The sequence below is a fragment of the Oncorhynchus clarkii genome, chromosome 2 (genome assembly GCF_045791955.1).
Source record: "Oncorhynchus clarkii lewisi isolate Uvic-CL-2024 chromosome 2, UVic_Ocla_1.0, whole genome shotgun sequence".
In the NCBI taxonomy this organism is placed as follows: Eukaryota; Metazoa; Chordata; class Actinopteri; order Salmoniformes; family Salmonidae; genus Oncorhynchus; species Oncorhynchus clarkii.
The window spans coordinates 46092495-46117579 of record NC_092148.1 but is presented as its reverse complement, the minus strand read 5'-3'; the positions used below and the strand labels follow the sequence as shown (position 1 = coordinate 46117579).

Sequence of the window (25085 nt, the reverse complement as noted above, 5' to 3'; positions counted from 1 at the left end):
CAGTGAACTATGGCCAGTGAACCAAGATGTCTATTTGAAGGGCAAAGAACATACTTCCCACTAGGCACACACTGGTTGAGTCAACATTGTTTTAACGTAATTTGTTATTGGATTTGAACAAAGTAATCAATCAGTACTATTTTCATTTAATTTCAACCAGCGTTGTTAGCATTGAAATTCGGGTACAACTTCCACTGTAAATACCTTTACATAACCTGACTAACACGTTGTTATATATTCAATATAATCATCAGAACTATGTATACGTTAAAATTGTGTTAAATTCCACATAAAAACATTAATATTTTAAATTTTATATTCAATATATATGGTTGAAATTATGTTCAATTTTATATTTGATTAAACATGTTTTATTTGACCTTGTTTCAATGTTGATAGTGTTTGACTCAACGTCATCGTTTCAACATCATGCCATCAAGCTAAATAAAGAGGTAAATTGAAATAAAATGTGAAGCCACAGTCCAATGATTCCTGCCTGAATAGTGACTCCTACTGGTATATGAAGGGTAGTGCACTTTGGTGAGAACAAGTCAACCATCCAGTTTCCTACCTCCATGTACCTTGCTTAGGTTTGGAAACAAGCTACATTTCAGTTGAGCTTGTAGCTAGGTAGCCTGTCATTAATCTATGGTTGATTGGATCTTTGGAAGTTTTGAAGTAGTTACCATTAGCTCTACAAATAGGATGCCAAATGTATGATATTAATAATACATTTTCACCTTTGGTTGCTAACATTCTAATAGCTAGCCTAATTTCAGTTTATGTGGCAAAACAAGCATATACTGTAGAGAATTATTGTACCATGTAAAATGCATTTAAATACATTTTCAATAACCAAAAATCTTGTATTTTCAGCTGTTTGAAGCTGTGGACAAAACCAAAATGTAAAAAAAAAAAAAAAAAATGGAAGCATAGAAATAGCCCACATAGAACAGATCTGCCGCTTCTTAGATTTGCTTTCAATGAGAATGCCATATTTATAACTCATATTTCCATGTGAATTTGGTTTGGTTGCCCAAAAAGTTACATATTGCAGCTTTAACTTTAAGGTCTCTAATATTAAATAAAATCAAATTTGTCACATGCTTAATAAACAGTAAGAGGCCAGTCTGGAGCATGAAGTCACAAGCTCTGCTGGTCGGTTACTGCGTAGTGGTGCCAAAAGCCCTGGTCTGCCCTAGAATGCCTAAAATAAATAACGATAGCCAGAAAAGCATTACAGAAAAATAAACATACGCCTATTTTGGGCTCTAAAATATGTTTATTAAGTTCGATCCCTACAGTGAATTATTTTCAAGTAGCTACAAATCAAGATAATTCATTAAATAGTGATCCATTCTGACTACTATGTTTGTCATCGCACAGGACCACTTACTGACACAGACACCTCATGTTATTAATATTTGTCATCATTTGATAATTATTCAACATGAATGCTGAAAATCCGATGGTCCTATGTCAAAGGGTTTGTTATATAAAGTATAATATAGGGATGCAAACTCAAAATTCAATACATTACAACTCTATATCTGACATGGTACAGGTGTCTTCTTTTTTTAAGCTCATAATCATGTGTGAGGTGCATACTTTTGTTTCAAAGTAGATTTGTTTAAGACTACCAAGAAACACTCTGTGTGACCCTGATTTAGCCCATTTTAGTAAAAGGTTTTAAAACCTCTCTGGGATATGTGGGACGGTAGTGTCCCAACTGGCCAACATCCAGTGAAAATGCAGAGCGCCAAATTAAAATAAATTACAATAAAAATTAAACTTTCATGAAATCACACATTCAATATATCAAATTAAAGCTACACTTGTTGTGAATCCAGACAACGTCTCAGATTTTAAAAATGCTTTACGGCAAAAGCAAACGATGCTATTATCTGAGGATAGCACCCAAGCAAACAAACAGACCATCATATTTCAACCCTCCAGGCGCGACACAAAACTCAGAAATAAAGATATAATTCATGCCTTACCTTTGACGAGCTTCTTCTGTTGGCACTCCAATATCTCCCATAAACATCACAAATGGTCCTTTTGTTCGATTAATTCCGTCGATAAATATCCAAAATGTACATTTATTTGGCGCCTTTGATCCAGAAAAACACAGGTTCCAACTCGCCCAACATGACTACAAAAGTTACCTGTAAGCTTTGTTCAAACATTTCAAACTACTATTGTAATACAACTTTAGGTATTTTTAACGTAAATAATCAATAAAATTTAAGACGGGATTAACTGTGTTCAATACCGGAGGAAAACAAAGTGGAGCATGCTTTTCAGGTCACGTGCCTCTAACAAAGAGTACACTTCTCTCTAGCCTCGTTCTGAACATGTCTACCTCTTCATTTCTCAAAGGAAAAACCTCAACCAATTTCTAAAGACTGTTGACATCCAGTGGAAGCGATAGGAACTGCAAGAAGATCCCTTAGAAATCTGGATTCCCAATGAAACCCCATTGAAAAGAGTGACCTAAAAAAACGAACATCTGAATGGTTTGTCCTCTGGGTTTTGCCTGTCAAATAAGTTCTGTTATAGTCACAGACATGATTCAAACAGTTTTAGAAACTTCAGAGTGTTTTCTATCTAAATCTACTAATAGTATGCATATCTTAGCTTCTGGGCATGAGTAGCAGGCAGTTTAATTTGGGCACGCTTTTCATCCAAAATTCCGAATGCTGCCCCCTATCCTAGAGAAGTTTTAACATAGCTATGTAATGCCGACAAATGATGAATAAGGAAAATACATTATTCTCTTTTGCTTAGGATGTGAAATAAATTGAATAGAAACATAAAAACACAGCAAATGTAAAATGACTTTCTTCAGTCAACTGTGACTGCATGCCAAGGACATGACTTGACTGTAGATAAGGTATTTCATTTATTTAATTTTTTTTGCCAACATTTCTAATAACATCTTTTCGCTTTGCCGTTATTGGGTATTGTGTTTAGATTGATGAGATTTTTTGCCTTAACGTAACACAACGTGGAAAAAGGGAAAGGGTCTGAATACTTTCCAAACGCATGGTATCTGATGCTGTCTGGCCAAAAAGAGTATGTCATGTCATAGTCTTTTTGGCCAGAGCTTTAGATACATTACACATTACAAGTATTCAAAAAGTTGGACCCATTCCAAAATGGACCTGGAGCTTTCCCACCCGGACCCGATATGCATAAATCTTTTTTTTACACATAGAACCACGTTTTAAAGGACACTATATAACAACTGGACTCGGTCCGATCCAAGGTGAAGGAAGCAGCAGAAAGGTATATTTCTAAGCTAATTTATTAACCAGAGCTGATAAAGCCTGAGGGAGAGTAGGAATACACAACAAGGTTTGTAGTCTGCCAAAAAAACAATCCCCCGCTCTAGCAGGTGGGGGAATGGCCGTGCTACTGCTGTGAGTGACATTGGGTGCAGGGAGGTAGAGACTAGAGACAGCAACAAGCCAAGCCGACTTGCGCTATAGCAGACTAATAACTTCCATAGTTAAGTTATGTATCATCCATTATGATTATGTAGTACCGTCTTGACTGCATAAAACTGGAAGAGGCTAGCCAGCTAGTGAGCTAGGCTAATTGAGGCTCCATGAGCTTTCTTGTCTTAGAGTTAAAAATAACTACAACTCCATTCATAATATCAAGTAGCAGCCTACCTGTTGACTCTTGGTTGTTGTAGCCTACCTAGCCTAGGCAGCCGGCAGTGGTGGGCGCTAGATCTGCACAATCGTCTAGGCTTGATGTACATTCTTGGTAGTACATTTATGTCCCCGTGGACCGGCTCGTTCATAAAGCATCCTCCATTTAGGCTGCAAAGGCATACTTTTCCTCCTTAACTATCTTTGAAGGTAAAAAGGCGGGGAGAAAATGATCTAGAGCACACCACTATCGGCTGCCTAGGCTACAGCCTGTCCTCCTCCTTTAACTTTTAACTTCTATTGATTAGACATCTCCTAACTTTTGCCATACACAGAGGCTCTATGACTGTAGCCTATTTCCACTTGATGACATGATTGGCCAATAACAATCTCCATATGCCATGTGCCACTTGTGAAAAGAGCAGGGAAACTGTCAGGGTGGAATAGTCTATTATTATGAACCAATCTGTGGTTGACTAATGACAAGTGAAGCATGGGGGGTCCTCAAGCAGAGGACTTACATATATTTTTAAAATAATGACTTGTATTTAATTACTGATGATTTGAGGCCTTGATGATTTAAGTCTGCTAGTGTATAGGATATTAGAAAGGCCTATTATTTGGTAAGTGGTGTCACCAAGTTCCTTGGCCTAATAGCCAACTAATTATTTACGAGATAATACCCGAGAAGCCCGTGTTTGGAGGATATATTGGCATGGGTGATGTTAGGCCCGAGAGTTGAGGGTCGGCAAATCGTGCCAATATATCCTCCAAACACCGGCTTCAAGGACATTATCACTTTTATACAATGGGTTACCAACATATTCAAATAATGATTGACATATTTTCATTAAAAACTTTATTTTGATTAATTTATTTACACTATTTCATCCTTCCACAAGACATAGTCCCAACACAAGAGACACGACCCAGTTCAGTCTTTATGTTTTGGGTCTATAGACGCGACCCAGTAGTTAATTCTGAATGTTCCATTGCCATACTGGCTTATCCCTTGCTTGCTAGCTAGCCAACTACGGCTAACTTAATTTCTGCAGCCAAAATAACATCTAAGTAGCTGCAGCTGCATTTGCATTTAAGCTGTTTTCTAGTGAAATTTATTTGGATGCTTTCATACCAATAAGCTAATGATTCACGATTTCTCCTGGCATAGAACATGTGCTCTCTCATCAGGACACTGTTGTTCAGAGGAGCTAGCCAACAACAAAACATAATCACTTCAAACTGAAGCTATAAAGACAGCAAACTAGCTACACTTTGTTTAGTTTGACCTGTTTGATAGTTCTTTGTATATATCCATACAAATTATGCTAGTTCATGATTTTGACTGGCTGAGAAAAGCTGCCTGCCTGTGTCTGTCTCATCCTGACTCCCGACACATTCATTACTATAGGACAGCTGGAGATGGAATTTGAATATTAAAACAATGTTGCAAATGTTGGAGAGACAGACAGAAAGGTTTATACAAATCTCCACTGTTTAAAAAATGTTAGTCTAAAAGAAATGTGAGATAATGTCTGAATGCTTTTCATAGTGGAAACTTCTGGTATAGAAACAGGCTGGAACGCTTTTTAAAATGTATTTAAAAAAATGTTGTTTGTTGTATTTTACCCCCTTTTTCTCCCCAATTTCAATCTCGTCTCATCGCTGCAACTCCCCAAAGGCTCGGGAGGTGAAGGTCGAGTCATGCGTCCTCCAAAACATCATGACCTGCCAAACCACGTTTCTTAACACCTGCCCGCTTAACCCGGATGCCAGCTGCACCAATGTGTCGTAGGAAACACCGTTCACCTGATGACCATGGTCAGCCTGCAGGCGCCCGGCCTGCCACAAGGAGTTGCTAGAGCACAATGTGCCAAGTAAAGCACACCGAGCCAAACCCTCCTCTAACCCGGACGATGCTGGGCCAATTATGCACCGCCCTAAAGGACTCCCGATCACGGCCAGTTGTGATACAGCCATGGATCAAACCCGTGTCTATTGTGACGCCTCAAGCTCTGCGATGCAGTGCTTTTGACCGCTGCGCCACTCGGGAGGGCCCTGGAATGTGATTTTAACCATTCAGCATTCCGGATTAGACCCACCCATTTATGCTGTGTTATAGCCTAGTTATATAGCATCTAGCTTATCTAGGGTGTAATCATTAGTCCAACAATTGCAAACAAGAGTTTCTATTAGACAAATTCAGGTATTTTTTATCCCCGTTTTGTTTGATTCCATTTAAGAAACGTATCTCACCAGAATCGGCGGAATGAATACACCCCTGGTCACACGTAAACACCACGTTGTATTCCTTCTCTCCTCTATGCACTCTCACCATTTCCTTTCTTTTGTGGACTTCAATGCACAACACATCAGCTGTATGTGACCAGGCGAAAAAAAACTTTCCTAACCAAACCATGTCATAACCGCTACAGACAGCCTACATCATTGTCCCCATATTAGCTAAAGTAACATCCTAGTCAACATAGCTAATAAAGCTATTGTTGACTAACGCCAATCCGTACAAATTTGCGCAACCGCAGCATTCAAACAAGGCTGCAATGAAAACTAATGGGATTGTAGCGACTGTGTTGGCATCAAAATCTGGGGTATGAACTACGTTTCTATTCAAGCGTTGATTGACATGGTAACGGACTGATAGTACTGGAGTTAAAAAGTTGAAATAACTGACCCCTCTGACACTGTACCTTAAATTGTGACGTGTCATGATGTAATTAACTTACAGCACGCATAATGCAACTCATTTTGTGTCGTACTGCCTCTCTCAACCAGATGTAGCACTTCTCTGGCAGATTAAAAACAAGAAAGGGACAGGGTAAGGGGGATACCTAGTCAATTGTACAATTGAATGCATTAATTTCTTGCGTCATCACTGCCATCATGACTCTCAAAAGCCACGACGGCCGCTGTTTTTTTCTGAAGATAACTTTAGCACCGCCCTAAAAACAATATTTCAAATGGGTATGTAATGACACATCACGCAGTAGGTTTCACTTTCACGCCATTTAAAAAAAGACCCGATGAAGCTCACTGCCTTCTTCAATCAGGCAGCTTGAAGGTCTCGTCATTGATTTTGCTGGAACGGGGAGAAATGTTGCTTTACAATGGTATTCATATTACACTTTTTGGGCGCTAAAATAATGTAAATTGTACATTACAGCGCGATGTACAAAAGTGCGTTAGCTAACTAGAAATGTGTTAGTAAACCTGCTACAATCATGCAGTTACGTTACAGTGTTTAGTCAGTAAGAAGTTACACCGGTGGGCCCCGGTGGCAATAAATTAATAAAACCAAAAGCTTACCTTGACTTGAAGGTGTTCCAGTGTTGTGTTGGATAGTCATAGCCAGCTAGCTAACATAGCTTCCCTCTGGCTTGAGCCGGGTGTTTGAGTAGGCTAAACTAGCTAGCCGCATTTGCTAGCTAAGTGAAACTGAAAGTGAAAAAAATGATAAACTCTCTCTCACTTCTCCTTCATTTTTAAAGAAATTAATCTGTTAATAACTGTCTTTCTCTTTCTTTGAGTCAATTACTCACCACAGTTTATCCACTGCTGTGCTAGCTAGCTGTAGCTTATGCTTTCAGTACTAGATTAATACTCTGATCCTTTGATTGGGTGGACAACATGTCAGTTCATGCTGCAAGAGCTCTGATAGGTTGGGGGACGTCCTCCAGAAGTTGTCATAATTACTGTGTAAGTCTATGGAAGGGGGTGAGAACCAAGAGCCTCCTAGGTTTTGTATTGATTTCAATGTACCAAGAGGAGGACGGAAGCTAGCTGTCCTCCGGCTACACCATGGTACTACCCTACAGAGTGATGTTGAGGCTACTGTACACCTTCATTGCAAAACAGTGTGTTTCAATCAATTATTTGGTGAAATGTCAATATATTTAGTATAGTTTCATCTAAAAAGGATAACTTTAAATTGTTTTATATTTTTATGAAGTTCACTGAGTAGGATGGTCCTCCCGTTTCTCATCTGAGGAGCCTCCACTGATGGAACCCCACTTCATGAAGCTCCCGACAAACAGATCCTGTGCTGACGTTGCTTCCACAGGCAGTTTGGAACTCAGTACTGAGTGGTGCAAATCGAGGACAGACAAGTTTTCTGCGCTTCAGCTCTCAGCAGTCCCATTCCGTGAGCTTGTGTGTCCTACCACTTCGCGTCTGAGCTGTCGTCGCTCCTAGACGCGTCCTATGACGGTGCCACGTTGAAAGTCACTGAGCTCTCCAGTTAAAACATTATACTGCCTATTTTTGTCTATGGAGATTGCATGGTGGTGTGCTCCATTTTATACACCTGTCAGCAACGGATGTGGTTGAAATTGCCGAATGCACTAATTTGAAGGGGACTCCACATACTTTTGTATATATAGTGTATGTGACCTGATGCACTGGTTATGTGGCTGTGGGAGCATATTCCAATACTTTCACCTCAAAATACTGGGTAGCTCTTGTCATTGTACATTGATTCTGCTTCCATTTGATAGTGTTTTTCTATTTGACCTATGATTTGTCTACTTTGCGAGTTGTACTGTTTTGCCAAAACCAATAATTTAGCTAGCATTATTGTTCACCATTTGATTGTTATTGAGCAACATAGAACAACAATTTGTTATACAATAACATTTTATGGAGACTTGTCTTATTACATTCAGTATGTATCCCTATGTACCAAATAAACATTCAAGAGCTTCAGAATGTTGTGTAAGACAGTACACATTTGTTTGGTTTACAATGAGCATTAAACAGCAATGATCTCAAGTGCTGTAAATAAACACACAATAAAGACTGTATTAGCCTTGGCTATTATATCAGCTCAGACAAGGGCTTGGTCTCCTGGCAAGTCCCCTCAGCACCCGAGGCAGCTACTGAAGAAGACGTTGCAGTCAGTCAGGCAGAGCTCCATGGAACAAACCATTTCCTCTGTCTATTTCAATCTGCCGTGACTGGGAGATGACAACATGCTCTAGCCCCTGAACACTGGAATCTGTGTGAACTACCACTCTGCACACCTTTCCTCCTCTCCTCTCCCCAGAGCTTCCAAGCAGCCCCTCTCACACCCCCTCTCCTCTCTGCAACATGTGAAGCATTACGCTACTGGGTCGGGCTACACCCAGCTATATTTATCCAGCACAATTTAGTCACGTCTTGTCAGCTGCAAGAGCAGAACCAAGCTACCCCAGCAGGCCCCTTGATTTTCTCCCATAGGACCCAGCCTCTGACGAGAACAGGCAGGCTACAAATTACCCAGAAACACTTCAGGGTTTTATCAGGCCTGAAGAAGATTTCAACAGGACAGAAGTTGGCATTGATATGCCTCTGTGTCGCCCTCCTTGCATATTGTTGTCTGCCTGCCAAAGCCATGTTGCGATACATAAAATGGCAGGAGATATTCAAACTGCATATTCAGGTCAACTGAAGACAACAGACAATCATGTTATATTTTCTGTGTAAGGTTGCTGGAAAGAAATGCTCTCTAGATAGAACATACAAGGATGTTAGAGGAAAATTAATGTTGGATTTCCATTGGTTTTGAGATAGTTAAAAGGGAGAGTTTTCCCAAAAACGCTACCACAACATTTCTAACAAGCACCATTGAGAGGACTCAAAATGTGTTGGTTGTGTTAGTGTAAGATACAGTATCCCATGATTTAACCACAGTGGCCTCATGAGTGTATGACTCACACTCAGACACTGTGTGGACCCAAGAGAACTCCCACAGACCAGCAGCAATAGACCTATATTCAACTCAAGTGTGCCATTTTGGAAGTAGCCGATGACTCACTAAAACATGTGAGCGACCACCAAGGCTGTCTATGTTTATATTATTAACAGAAGGAAAGTTTCATGGAGGGTTTATATTACAAAGCCTCACAAGTATGTCTTCAAAGATATACTGTATGTTGACATTTTCATAACAGATATTCAGTCATTTTAAGGAATGCATTTTCCCTTGTATTCCCTTGTATGATCATTAGATCACGTAGATTTGGCCATAGCTGATGTAAAGCTTGGCTCCAAGCCGATATATTGTTACAAAGGTTCTCATGGGTCCTGAAGTAAAATAACAAAAACGTTTTCTTGGGATAACAGTTAATTGCTCTCTTACAAGTCCTTTTTTTAATCTCCATTACTATCTCAACCTAATTGAAAGAACAAAAAAATACAATCAAATAGTAGGCATACTTGAAATCAGGAACTATTGAGATGGCAATCGGAACATTTTCTAAGCCTCTCACAGAAGCACTTTTGTCTATATTAGAATGGGGAAGAAACAGAGATATTTTGATCAAGGTATTGCCATGTTGTTAAGCATCAGACCAGGCTCTTTTTTCACACTTCCCCCATTGAATCATCCCAACACTGGATACTATTTTTATCCATGCATAGCCAATTTACCTCTACCTACATGTACATATTACCTCAATTACCTCGCGTAACCGGTGCCCCCGCACATTGATTCTGTACCGGAACCCCATGTATATAGCCTCGCTACTGTTATTTTACTGTTGCTCCTTAATTATTTTTTTTTCTATTTTTCTTATTTTATTTAATTAAAATAAGAATCTTTTTTTTTTTTACTTCAGTTTTTTTTAGTAAATACTTAACTCGTTTTTTCTTCTTAAAACTGCATTGTTGGTTAAGGGCTTGTAAGTAAGCATTTCCCTGTAAGGTCTACACACCGGTTGTATTCGGCGCATGTGACAAATACAATTTGATTATATGAAAATTGTATTGTCTCAGTGTGAACTCTCGGTCCCATGCCTAGTCAGTGAGTCAGCACACGATGGAGTAGTGGATGGATAGTTTATTTATTACCAAGCTGATAGGACACAGTATAGATGAATGTTCAGTCATCAAAAGGCATATTAATAGCACTCCAACAACACTTCTCCATAGATCTGCTGTATAATATACTAACAAAAAGACATTCTGAATGTCTATAAAAGGTCCTGGTGATTGTATAGTAGATATTTATTATTATTATTTCTTCCTATTTCTAATAATACAAATAAATAGTTTTCAAACGTAATCTCATGTCTACAACATTACAATAAACTACTATCATCAAAATATGTCAAATGTACCTGAAAAGTGACTCGATGTCACATTAGTGGCCAAGAAATAGAATGCACCACATATTTCTAAGCTAACAACCACGCTAACAAGCTAGCTGGTGCTCATGAGCTTATAAAACCATTTATACTTTGTACGATCGTCAACAATAAATTACCTGCAATGATGGGACACAGTATAGATGAATGTTCAGTTATAAAATAGATATGATCAGCACTCCTAAAAAAGGGCATCCTTCGCTAGCATAAAACCCACATGGAAACGATATTCTTAGATTCAGAAATAGACATGTAAAGAGTGGCTTATTTGAAGCCAACTAAACAATGGTAGTTGCTGATAACATAAATTGCTAATGCATGATACAAAACGTACATTTTATGACAACTTAATGACAGTTTTTCTCCCAAGACACTCTCAACTCAACTACAACAATGGAGAAGGTGCATAAAGATGTCGGAATTCAGATATTGCGTCATTGTTTTAGCCCTATCTACAGAGTTTTGAAACTACAGCGTACATCATGGTTCAATGCACAATCAAATTTTTCAGTTTTTCAAATTGCCGACGTCTTGGAGTAAAAATGTAGATAATGTATAATGCGTTGTGTGTACTGGAGGCAAAGTCAGGTGCAGGAGAGCAGAGTGTAGTGAATAGGCGCACTTGTTATTCCGGTCCAACGAAAGCACAAAAGTACATAAATGTGCCCAAACACGGAACAATAGACAAAAAGTATGACGCGTAACAATACCCATGTAACAGGTGTGTATTGTTGCCAAAAAGTTCAATTTTGGTTTCATCTGACCAGAGCACCTTCTTCCACATGTTTGGTGTGTCTCCCAGGTGGCTTGTGGCAAACTTTAAACAACACTTTTTATGGATATCTTTAAGAAATGGCTTTCTTCTTGCCACTCTTCCATAAAGGCCAGATTTGTGCAATATACGACTGATTGTTGTCCTATCAACAGAGTCTCCCACCTCAGCTGTAGATCTCTGCAGTTCATCCAGAGTGATCATGGGCCTCTTGGCTGCATCTCTGATCAGTCTTCTCCTTGTATGAGCTGAAAGTTTAGAGGGACGGCCAGGTCTTGGTAGATTTGCAGTGGTCTGATACTCCTTCCATTTCAATATTATCGCTTGCACAGTGCTCCTTGGGATGTTTAAAGCTTGGGAAATCTTTTTGTATCCAAATCCGGCTTTAAACTTCTTCACAACAGTATCTCAGACCTGCCTGGTGTGTTCCTTGTTCTTCATGATGCTCTCTGCGCTTTTAACGGACGTCTGAGACTATCACAGTGCAGGTGCATTTATACGGAGACTTGATTACACACAGGTGGATTGTATTTATCATCATTAGTCATTTAGGTCAACATTGGATCATTCAGAGATCCTCACTGAACTTCTGGAGAGAGTTTGCTGCACTGAAAGTAAAGGGGCTGAATAATTTTGCACACCCAATTTTTCAGTTTTTGATTTGTTAAAAAAGTTTAAAATATACAATAAATGTCGTTCCACTTCATGATTGTGTCCCACTTGTTGTTGATTCTTCACAAAAAATACAGTTTTATATCTTTATGTTTGAAGCCTGAAATGTGGCAAAAGGTCGCAAAGTTCAAGGGGGCCGAATACTTTCGCAAGGCACTGTATATCCTCAGGCACCCCGTAGTGCCGGAAGACGTGAGTAAACAGGGCTTCTGCAGTCTGTAGGGCCGTAGGAAGACCGGGCAGAGGGAGGAGACGACAGGACTTAGAGAAACGATCCACAACGACCAGGATCGTAGTGTTTTCCTGTGAAAGAGGAAGATTGTTTAGAAAATCCACCGACAGGTGTGACCAAGGTCGTTGTGGAATGGGTAAGGGATGTAGCTTACTTCTGGGCAGGTGTCTCGAAGCCTTATACTGGGCACACACCGAGCAGGAGGAAACATAAACCCTCACGTCCTTTGCCAAGGTGGGCCACCAGTACTTCCCAGTCAGAGAGCGCACCATCCGACTGATCCCCGGATGACCAGAGGAGGATGACGTGGTCACGGACAGCAGACGGAACGTACATCAGTACATACGCCCGATGGGACATTGGAGGGGAGCGGGCTCTGTATGCCTGCTCAATGTCCGCGTCCAGCTCCCACATGGCCGGCGCAACCAGGCAGGAGGCCGGGAGCCTTCAACGCTTTATCCACAGCCAACAGGTCCCGGTCCCCCACATCATAGTTACGCTCCGCCGGATGAGCTTCTTCGAGAAGAAAGCACAGGGGTGGAGTTTCGGTGGCGTACCCGAGCGTTTTGAGAGCACGGCTCCTATCCCAGCCTCGGACGCGTCCACCTCCACTATGAATGCAAAAGAGGGATCCGGATGGTCCAGCACGGGAGCCGAGGTAAACAGAGCTCTCAGGTGCTCAAAAGCTCTGTCCGCCTAAGCCGACCACTGCAACCATACAGGACCCCGCCTTCAGCAGTGAGGTAATGGGAGCATCCACCTGGCCAAAACCCAGGATAAATCTTCGGTAGTAATTGGCAAACCCTAGCGATCGCTGCACATCCTTTACCGTGGAGGCCAGCTCATGTCGGACGTCCTCACGCAGGCTGCATCGGTAGTGGTCGATGGGGGCCCTGTCGTTCCAGCCTGCTCCGGCGTCCAAGGTCCAGAATTCCAGGGTGAACTCCTGGGTGCTCCTCGTCCCCTGCCTCAAATGGAAGAGCCATTCCCCAGCCTCTCTACCGTCAGGGGGATGGTTGAAGACAGCCCAGAAGCGGCGGGTGAACCCCTAGAAGTGGTCCAATGCCGCGTCTCTGCATCCCACTGGGACTGGCTCCGGACGGGACGGGTAGAGGTAACCCCAGTTGTGCTGGTCGAGGCACTGGAGAGACTTCCTGTCTGTATTACCCATTTTATGCAGGAATTGAACAACTTATTTACACTGTTACATTAGCTTAGAGAAGCAGATTTGTACTGCCTATTGGGCAAATCAGATACTGTTTTTATCAGAAAATGATGTTTTAAAATGATAACTTTGCCTGAGAACTGAAGACATTGGTTAGCTCCCTGATCTCATGCCTACTCTTCAGCTCGATGGGCTAACACAGACTTCTTCAAAAGCAGATATGATAAGATCTTCTCCAGTACTTCATTGGTCGCCAAAGGGGAAATGTAATGCCTTGACCTTAGCGGATCGGGCTAACACGGTCTGATCATGAAATCCACGGCATTACATTCCCAAACAGTTCTTATCAACAATAAATATGCTGGGCGGTGCTGTTTAACTTTGTGTTACACTTGTTTTTCCTACTACCTTGAGGGAGAAAATGTAACGATTGCACTTTTCGGGGACAGAAACACTGGCTTTGACTTGGGTATATTCACAAATGCACTTTCTAGTTTGAGAAACAGACGCCTCACAAGTCCTCAGCTGGCAGCTTCATTAAATAGTACCTGCAAAACACCCGTCTCAACGTCAACAGTGAGAGGTGACTTCGGGATGCCGGCCTTCTAGGCAGAGTTGCAAAGAAAAAGCCATATCTCAGGCGAATAAGTACAAGCAGAGATGGAAAGCCCTATCATATGGTAAGTTTTACTAGGGTTATAAAGTTACACTTATTCCGCCTGGTGGGGGAAGAGCTGGAGAAGGCATAGGGAATGTCCAAATTAAGAAATGTGGATTCTCACAACGGATTTTGCCCCCGGCCACAGGCAGAAAGGTCATTAATAACACAGAACTCACTCGAATAGTGAAACCTGCTGTCTTAAGCTGCCAGGATAAAAAGCAGACAGGAAGAGGAGGGAGCTTTACCTTCATTAGAACACTGTCAACATTGATTTTCTTTCCCATGCTCTGCAATGTTATGGCATCCTCTTATTTCCATATGATTTCAAACGGTGGCGTAGGCAGAAATCCGTTGATGGCAGAGCCAGCAAAAATGTATGTGGTCCAAAATTTGGGAACTTAAATCAACATTAAATTATCATAAAAGTATAGCTTACCCTATGCTTTACTGTATACTATACCCCACACATGTGATGGCCTACGTAAATCCATGACTCTTGCATTTAACATGCGACTCACACAGACCTACATATAATAAACCATAGACCTATAGTTAGACTAAAACAACTTTTTTAAAGTTAAGTCCCCCCATATTTGACTTTTCCTAAATAAGTCTATATAACACACTATTGTGTTAGACTCTTAATATCACAAACAGAATTTGTGTTATAAGCAGTTTTAAGAGGACATGTTCTTTTTTTCCCTGCCAGGCCTGTGCATCTGATGATGACCCATCAAAACTACACCTAAACCAGTGGTCACCAACCGGTCGTAAAAAAAACAACGATTAAAGCCCTGCGATCCTATTGTTTTTATTTGTTTTGTGATGTTGGCGGTAAGTGCACTTGATTCAGCAGCCCCAGCGCCTGGTAGGCAGGGCTCCCATATTGAACCATTACATGTGTCTGAAGGTAGAACTCCCCCTACCCGACAGGCCCAGAGAGCAAATCAAGTGCACCTACAGGCCTGTCGCTGGCCAATCAGATAACTGCAGACACGTGATCTGAGCTTCCTCGAGCCATAGGTTGCGGTCCAAACACTTAAGACACACCCTATCCCCTCAGCCCTCAAATTAAGTGGACACCTCTGATGACGTATAATCGTCAGGCGTCATGATGCACTTGCAGGGCAAGGGGCGAGGGAGGAAGGAATTATTTTTAAATGAACCATCCTTGGCTGGAAATTCGTCACTCGTTCATCCCGCGATGATTGTGTTTTCAGCCACCATTAGCTTGTGGGCCCCATATGCGCTACAGTCAATTGAGTGCATGTCTACTTATATTAAATTAATAAGATCTTGGCTTGCATTTTGACTCAGAAAGTGATCTTTAGCAAATTCTCCTACAGAGTGACAAGCATGTAAGACGTTTTGATGTCTATATAGTATCAAAAAGAGACGATTCTGCAGTTTCCAAATCACCTATCCTTACTAAACTCTTAAAAATGACCCCCTGAGCTCCCACGTGCACTTGCAACACTCAAAGCACATTAATATATTTAAACAGACAATATGCCATTCTGTTCTTTTGAAATACTTTTTTTTTCATAAATTCATTCCTTAAGAACTGCCCTTAACTAATGAATAATTTCTGTTCTTTGTGATGGTGTTTATTTAATGGATTTTAACACTTGAATTGTTTGTTTTGTTTTTTTATTGTGTACATGTAGCCTACAGTTACATAAACAAATGAATTCTATTGTGTTCTTTGAAATACATTATTTTGTATAGCGTTACCGAACACCCTCATAAACACAACCAAATGATTATTCTTCCGATAGTATATATGAAATGTGTTTATTAGACTGTTGACTTTCAAAAGACACGTCATTGGCCCGAAGGGATCCAACGAGGCCAGGCTTTTCTAGTGTTAATCACTAGCATGTTGGCCAATCGAATTAGATCAGGTTTGCGTGAGACACCATCACAGCAAACATTTTTGCTAAACAGTATGCTAATGCACCTCATAATAGGCTGTAGCCTATATAGACCAGAACAGTGGTCCACAACCTTTTCTTAGTCAAGATCACTTTATGAGTCACAATGCAAGTAGAATGCTATTCTATGTGGGCGCGGGAGATCAAGTGTGCCTACAATGCATTGTGTGATATCAGTTAAATTATCAAATAGCCTATAGGGCCTAACTAAAGTGCATTGGACAAAGTTCTATTTCCAATTCAATTCAATTCCCCATGCATTTGCCTACTTTCATAATAATGTAGAGTCCCTTATATTTCAAAACTCGAGTCTCAAGCTAGGCTATATGATTACACTGGTAAAGGGACGGTTGTTGTATCCTATTACTTGCAAGGCACAACAGAGCATACATTTAAATAACTCAATTTTTTTATTTCATGTCATGTCTCAGCGGAGGGAGGGATCGAGCGTCTGTCGAAGTGGAGAAGCGTGTTTCATGATTTCTAGGAATGTTTAATAAAAATGTTTGTAGCGCTGATCATTGTCTCTGAATGTACTGGAAGCCCTTCATGGCAAAATCACTGATATCAAATAACTTGGCAAATGCTCCAACATCACATTTACTTGTTTTTGCTAGCCAAGTTGGCTAGAGAGTCAACACAGTGATAGCTGCTGTTTTCTGGACATGGTATCAGCGCAAAGTGACACGTGCCAGAGCCCACATATTATTTGGAAATTAAGCAGTTTAACCTGTATTTAACTAGGCAAGTCAGTTAAAAACAAATTCTTATTTACAATGACGGCCTACCCCGGCTAAACCCGGACGACGCTGGGCCAATTGTGTGCCGCCCTATGGGACTCCCAATCACGGCCGTATGTGATACAGCCTAGATTCAAACCAGGGACTGTAGTGACACCTCTTGTACTGATATGCAGTGCCTTAGACCGCTGTGCCACCCAGGAGCTGATTTCTTTTCACAATTTGTTTTTATAGTTTTCCCCCTTGTAAATAAAGAATAATTCATATTCATTACATAGGCCTAACTGAAATTGATTTTATGTAAAGCACCAGATTTTATGTAAGATGTCCTTTAGTGTTCTGAAACTCATCTGCCAAATACCATATATTATTATTATTGTATTATTATTATTGTTATTGTCAATATCCCTTTCGTATATTCCTTTCATTTTCCCACCCCCTCCCTACTGCTTGCTATGAATTCTATCTGATGGTATATGCATGTTTAGACCAGTGCTTGACTTGGACTGAAATAGGTGTCAGTACTCATTTCGAGTGCCGGTACCGTTTATATTTAGTTGCAGGAACTTCTCAATACTTTTGAACTAGTATTCTATAGGAGGTGCAGGAACTCAAGCAGAAGAAATGGTGCCGGTACTCAGTTTCGTTGAGGTCCTGCCCAAGTCAAGTACAATGCAAGTCAAATAAAGACAAATAACGTCCCATTTGGAACACTGACGACTAAAGCATTTTTTTCCTCAAGCCTATTTGGTGGGCCTGGATCCCCTACACCTGTGCCTGCACCCACCCAGACCCAGTCGTGCCTACGCCCCTAGTATCAAGCAAAAGGTTGTAATAAAATTGTGTGTCCTTTGGGGCTGATTCCGATTGTAGTAGTAGCAGTACTAGTCTTAGCCAGTGGAGGGCACTTATCCAATGCAAATAACAATGCTCAGTGCACATACCATTCATTAAACAATGTCAGGACATTTGGGTATACTGCCTAAAGCAGATGTACAATATCAGGAAGTTTGGGTTTACAGCCTATAGCAGACATAGCGAAGATCAAGAACTAATGTAAGAGGTTGATCTTATCACGACTGTCACCCCATGGGCCATTGTCAAAACAAGTGAATTACACTGAACAAAATGATAAGCGCAACCTGTAAAGTGTTGGTCCCATGTTTCATGAGCTGAAATAAAAGATCTCAGAAATGTTCCATACACAAAATCATGTTTCCCAAAATTGTTTACATCCCTGTTAGTGAGCATTTTTCCCTTGCCAAGGTAATCCATCCACCTGACAGGTGGCATATCAAGAAGCTGACTAAACAGCATGATCATTACACAGGTGCACCTTGTGCGGGGGACAATAAATGGCCATTCTAAAATGAGCAGTTTTTCACATGACAACGCCACAGATGTCTCAGGTTTTGAGGAAGCGTGCAACTGGCATGCTGATGCAGGAATGTCCACCAGAGCTGTTGCCAGAAAATGTTATGTTAATTGCACTAACATAAGTCACCTCTAATGCCGTTTTAGAAAACTTGGCAGCACGTTCATCCGGCCCCCACAACTACAGACCACGTCTAACCACTCCAGCCCAGGACCTCCACGTCCAACTTTTTCACCTTTGGGATTGTCGGAGACCAGCCACCAGGACAGCTGATGAAACTGTGGGTTTGCACAACCGAAGTATTTCTGCACAAACTGTCAGAAACCGTCTCAGGGAAGCTCATCTGTGTGCTAACCAGGGTCTTGACCTGACTGCAGTTTAGCGTCGTAACTGACTTCAGTGGGAAAATGCTTACCTTCGGTGGTCACTGGCATGCTGGAAAAGTGTGCTCTTCACGGAAGAATCTTGTGTTTAACTGTACTGGGTAGATGGCGTTGTGTGGGTGAGCGGTATGCGGATGTCAACGTTGTGAACAGAATGCCTCGAGGTGGCGGTGGGGTTATGATATGGGCAGGCATAAGCTACGGATAACGTACACAATTGCATTTTATCTATGGCAATTTGAATGCACAAGATACCGTGACGAGATCCTGAGGCCCATTGTTTGTACCATTCCCCCGCCACCATCACCTCATGTTTCAGCATAATAATGCAAGGCCCCATGACGCAAGGATCTGTACACAATTCCTGAAAGCTGAAAATGTCCCAGTTCATCCATGGCCTGCATACTCACCAGACTTGTCACCCATTGAGCACGTTTGGGTTGCTGTGTACGACAGCATGTTCCTGTTCCCGCCATATCCAGCAAATTCGCACAGCCATTGAAGAGGAGTGGGACAACATTCCACGGGCCACAATCAACAGCCTGATCAACTCTATGCGAAGGAGATGTGTTGCACTGCATGAGGCAAGTGGTGGTCACATCAGATACTGACCGGTTTTCTGATCCACTGCCCTACATTTTTTTAAAGGTATCTGTCGCCAACAGATGCATATCTGTACTCCCAGTCATGTGAAATCCATAGATTATATAGATTATATTTGTATCATTTGATTTACACAACATGCCTACCACTTTGAAGATGCAAAATAAGACAAAAAGAACCCTGAAAACTTGAGCGTACATAACTATTCTCCCCACAAAGTCAATACCTTGTTAAAGCCACCTTTTGCAGGAACTACAGCTGCAAGTCTCTTGGGGTATGTCTCTATAAGCTTGGCACATCTAGCCACTGGGATTTTTGCACCATCTTCAAGGCAAAACTGCTCCAGCTACTTCAAGTTGGATGGGTTCTGCAGGTGTACAGCAATCTTTAAGTCACACCACTCAATTGTATTGAGGTCTGGGCTTTGACTAGGCCATTCCAAAACGTTTAAATGTTTCCCCTTAAACCACTCGAGTGTTGCTTTAGCAGTATGCTTAGGGTCATTGTCATGCTGGAAGGTGAATCTCTGTCCCAGTCTCAAATCTCTGGAAGATAAACAGGTTTCTCTCAAGAATTTCCCTGTATTTTGCGCCATCCATCATTCCTTCAATTCTGACCAGTTTCCCAGTCCCTGCCGATGAAAAACATCCCCATGAGGGGTGATGAAGGGTGTTGGTTATTGCTAGACATAGAATTTACCTTGATGGACAAAAAGCTCAATTTTAGTCTGATCTGACCAGAGTACATTCTTACATATATTTTGGGAGTCTCCCACATGCCTTTTGGCAATCACCAAATGTGTTTGCTTATTTTTTTCTTTAAGCAATGGCTTTTTTTCTGGCCACTCTTCCGTGAAGCCCAGCTCTGTGGAGTGTACAGCTTAAAGTGGTCCTATGGACAGATACTCCATTCTCCGCTGTGGAGCTTTGCAGCTCCTTCAGGGTTATCTTTGGACTCTTTGTTGCCTCTCTGATTAATGCTCTCCTTGCCTAGTCCGTGAGTTTTGGTGGGTGGCCCTCTCTTGGCAGGTTTGTTGTGGTGCAAAAATTCTTTACATTTTTTAATAATAGATTTAATGGTGCTAATTCGGATTTTCAAAGTTACTGATATTTTTTTATAACCCAACCCTGATCTGTACTTCTCCACAACTTTGTCTCTGACCTGTTTGGAGAGCTCCTTGGTCTTCATGGTGCTGCTTGCTTGGTGGTGCCCCTAGCTAGTGGTGTTGCAGACTCTGGTGCCTTTCAGAACAGGTGTATATATACTGAGATCATGTGACAGATCATGTGACACTTGGATTGCACAAAGGAGGACTTCATTTGACTAATTATGTGACTTCTGAAGGTAATTGGTTGCACCAGATCTTATTTAGGGGCTTCATAGCAAAGGGGCTGAGTACATACGCACGCACCACTTTTCCATTTAAAAACAAAAAAATAAATTATTTATATTTTTAGTTGTTTTTTTAAATTTAATTTCACCAATTTGGACTATTTTGTGTATTTCCATTACATGAAATCAAAATAAAATTATATTTAAATTACAGGTTGTAATGCAACAAAATATGAAAAAACGCCAAGGGGGATGATTACTTTTGCAAGGCACTGTACATTGTTGCCATCCTATTCTATGATGATGTCCAAAGGGCATTTATACACTGTCGGATTTGCATGCCCAGTATGTTGCATCTACATAATGTGCATTTACAATGTATCATAACATTTTAGTTAGTAAACTGTTTAAAGTGGGGGGTGAATTCAGGGTTGCTGGCTGCATTAGTCAGAGAGCTCCAGTCACCAACGACTAATCTCGTCAATTCCCTTAAACAAGTATTGGATTCATTAATCTAATGTGCAGGCACTTGTAGTCTATGCAGTTTACCCTTCTGGCAACTCACACAGAACACATGGGCTCCTTGTATAGAAGCTCCAAGAAGCCCAGCTTCAAAATCCATATTTGTTTAGCTCTGTTACCATAGCCACAAAATACACAGAGGTAGAGAATGAGATGTAGTAGTTTTGACTGGAAAGGATAGAGCTTTTGTCAGATTAGACTTTTTGTTGCAGGTTAGGACAATTAACGTAGCAGTTAAGGAGAATTAGGTTTATGAACCCGAGTCATTTAGCAACAGCTCCACAGACCAGAGAAATCATTAGAGTGACTTTTCTATAGCATTCTGCTGTCGTACAATGACGTACAAGTTCGTCCAGTTCCAGCTGCGAGCAATGTGGCACCCCGTGACACAGGGACAAGATGCAAACACAGAGGAGGTGAGGTCAGAGATGCACATTCCAGGTAGTTTGTGAGGTGTTCCTGACAGCTTGTGGTTGGAAGGGTGAGGGTGACAGGGAAGGTGGGGCGGGGGGGGGGGAGAAAGGCGCAGACTCTGGAACATCTGTTTAGCATTAGCGCTATCGGGTCAGCAGTTTAACACTACAGACTGTGGTGCCAACTGATATCAATGCTATCACCTGATAACATCCCATTACAGTGCTACAGATGACATTCACTACACAGGCTTTGAAGGTTGAAATTATTCCCTAAACTAGACTTAACAAGCAGTTTTCCACTCAGACCAAGTGGCATTCCCAACCCCAGACTGGGGCTCGTCACTGTTTTCCCATTGGAGTTTAACTGGAGTAAAATGTCCAATGTGATTTGAAAGATCTAAGAGCCTGGCACAAACAATAAACTAAACATCTGTGCAATGGGGCCGGGGATACTCCTGCCAAATTGCCATGTGTACAGATTTCTGTAGGATCCAGTGAGCTTTTGAAAGGCATCGTTTCATTCCCTCACCAGATTCAGGGCGAACACCAGATTTGCCTTCCCCCAACCACAAACACTTCCAAAACTCCTCGTGGCCGGGAACTGCACCGTGAGGTGCTGCTGCTCCTGATTCAATCTATCTCAGAACTGTGGGGCCAAGGGAGGAGAAGGGAGAGAGAGAGGAGAAGGGAGGGAGAGAGGAAGCCAGCTCTTTCTTGACACTCCACCCCCTAAAGATCATTTCCCTGGATGGGTGAAATCAAACCTTGCCTACCCTGGCCCTGGGCTGCTTCTGAAAGAGCTTTTCAGAGCTCGAGGAGGGGACCTCAAACGCACCTCCCTTTAAAGTTAGCTATCTAACCACTGACTGTACCCTCTACCAACACACTGCTCCCACAAAACTGTTCCTGAGCAAACATTACACATAAACTTAAACATCTGCTGTCTGAGACCTATAGCACTGCACAACGCCTACAGCAGATCTCTCCAGGTGTATGTAATTTCATGTAAAACAGCAGTAAAATGTGTTTGAAAGAAACCTGACTGATCGATATCTAATGGTGTGGGATGAAGTTACCCCTATGCCCGGGTCCGATGTCAGTTTTTCTTTTTTACCTCCCAAAAGTGAGGAGGGTGAAGGATCGATTAGCTGAACCGAAGTCAGCGATTAGAGGCAACTTCAACCCGGAAACCCAAGTGATTATAATTGATATGTATAGGAGAGAAGCCCATGAAAGTGAGAGTTGACTTGAATGACCCCCATAGCTACAGCTGTGACTTTCTGACATAACAGGGGATCGGTCAGCTTGGAGACTAATAGCTTGACAAACTAATTTGGCTTGTTGCACTTACCTCCATGGCTGGGGCTGGGCAGACAGAGCAGGGGCAAGAAGGCACTCAGCAGGACCAAACGCAGGGCTCTCATATTGCCGGTGTAGTCCTCTGCAACTCACTCTCCATTCAAAGGGAACTGTCTTCCAGTTACTTTTGGGAGCCGAGTTGCTTCTGCATCTCTACTCTATGGAAGGGGTTGGGCCACCGAAGTAAACGCCCTCCTTCTTGCAACCCCCCAAAAAGCCCTGCCTACTCCTCCCTTCAGCCCTTTGCCTAGCACACTCCCAGAGAGAGCCACGCCGGCCCTGGTGGAAAAAAGTACACAACTCTCCCTCGCCCCTTTCTCCCCCTCTCTCGATCCCTCTCTCTCAAATTACTGAGTCTGGCCACTCAAAGTTGAAGGGCTCTTTATGTCTTCTGCCAGTAATTGGAATGGCCTTTAGAGACTGCAGGCTGGTGCTGCAGGGATAAACCTTTTGCTTTTAATTAAAGATGAAAATCAAGGTTGTTTCACTCTCTGTTGCTTTTGTCTCTTAAGTCTGGAGGCAGTGTCTCTGTTACTACTTGGTAGTAATAATGGTACTCACATACAAATCCTACACTTGAATTCAATGGAATAACTTCTGAAAAGAGTACACAGTAAATCAAGGAGAGTTAAAATCAGTGTTAACATTTTAGGTTTAAATGGACTTTACTGGCATTATCTTAACTCAACTGGAGTTATCTTAACAGAGTGATACACTCTCTGGATTTGGTGCTGATCACTGAGTACTTTTAGCTCTACCAGAGACATGGAGTTAAATCTATGGAATATCTACATATTTGGGAGGAGCCTCATTGTCATCTTTCCCAGCATTCTCAGTTGTAGGTAGATTTTTTAAAGAGTTTGTTTCAATATGATGATTTCGCATGGATGGTTTTTATGTTATGCTTCACAAATATAAGTAAAACATTTTTAAAACGAATCCAATCTGTAAGTGGTTGGATTTATTGCATCCATTACTGAGATGGTTGTTCCAGTTTACATGAGGAACTACTGTACGAAGTGGTCTCCAACTGCACTCTATCCCCCCTACTTTGGCAGGCATTCTGATTGTAATGGTTGATATACAAATCGGTGAAGTTCCTACTGCTAGTTGGTTTCCAACAGAGATTGGATTACACATTGCAAGCCACTGTAATGTGACACTTTTAGAAATATGAAAATGAGACTTTACACCTTCTTAACTCAAAGGAGGTAAATCGACAGAGACATTGTTTACTCTGACAGTTGATTGTTAATGAAAAACAACACAGAAAAGTGCTAAATGGCAAGGGAGTTTAATCAACTCACTCCATTTAGTGTTGTTTTAACTCCAAAAATATAAACACAATGACCAGAGTAGTTTTACCTCAAAATGGGGGAGGAACCATATGAACCTCAAAATAGTGTTGAATTTGACTCCATAGGAGATGTTTTTACTGTGTATAGAAACGAAAGGAATGGGTCAATGGGTCTTATTCATTAACAGTATTTTACGTGACTTTAGTGACACCACTTACGAGTCTAATCTTTTTGACTCGGCTCCCTTGATATTTTCACAGAAGCTTGTGCTGCATCAATAATGTCTTTATGAATCATAGCACGCCACATGGTCCCAAGACACAGAGGCTCGTTCCCCTGGGCTTGGTAATTTGCCTGGAGGGATGCCACTCACAGATATGAGTGGGTTCTCTCAGCATGGGAGGGCACAGAGCCACAGACATTCATTCAAATGAGGTTCACCTCACAGTCAGGACGGCTTCAAACCACTTCACATGATGTGTGGTGAGTCAATTGTGTGGCGGTTTATAAAACAGATTCACAACAAACAGTTTGTTGTTGTGTGTCTATGCCTCATACCCAGACATTTTTCTGTAAACTCAATAACAGAGGTTATTGAATTCAATTATTCAATTTGCCATTTGGTTTCTTATATAACTTAACCTCTGTAGGCTGGATGTTCATCACTCACCACATGTTCATCACTCACCACATTACGTCATCAGATGCTAAAAAAATATATGTCTCTGAAAAAACAAATCAATACTAGCTTACTAACTAGCAACGTTTTTCCCTTGTTGGACCTGCGTTTACAATGCATCCAATTTCAGTTTGTGTGGTT

The 25085-nt window shown here is 41.5% G+C and overlaps 1 protein-coding gene across 1 annotated transcript in view; it reads right to left on the bottom strand.

Moving 5' to 3' along the window:
• The window catches only part of LOC139368373 (chondroitin sulfate proteoglycan 4), a 115859-nt gene extending 92776 nt beyond the window's left edge, over positions 1-23083 (bottom strand). Inside the window, exon 1 of the mRNA XM_071107161.1 lies at positions 22960-23083. Coding sequence (XP_070963262.1) covers positions 22960-23032 — 73 coding nt within the window. The 5' untranslated portion in view covers positions 23033-23083. The remainder of the gene's footprint in view (positions 1-22959) is intronic.
• Between the last annotated feature and the right edge of the window lie 2002 nt (positions 23084-25085).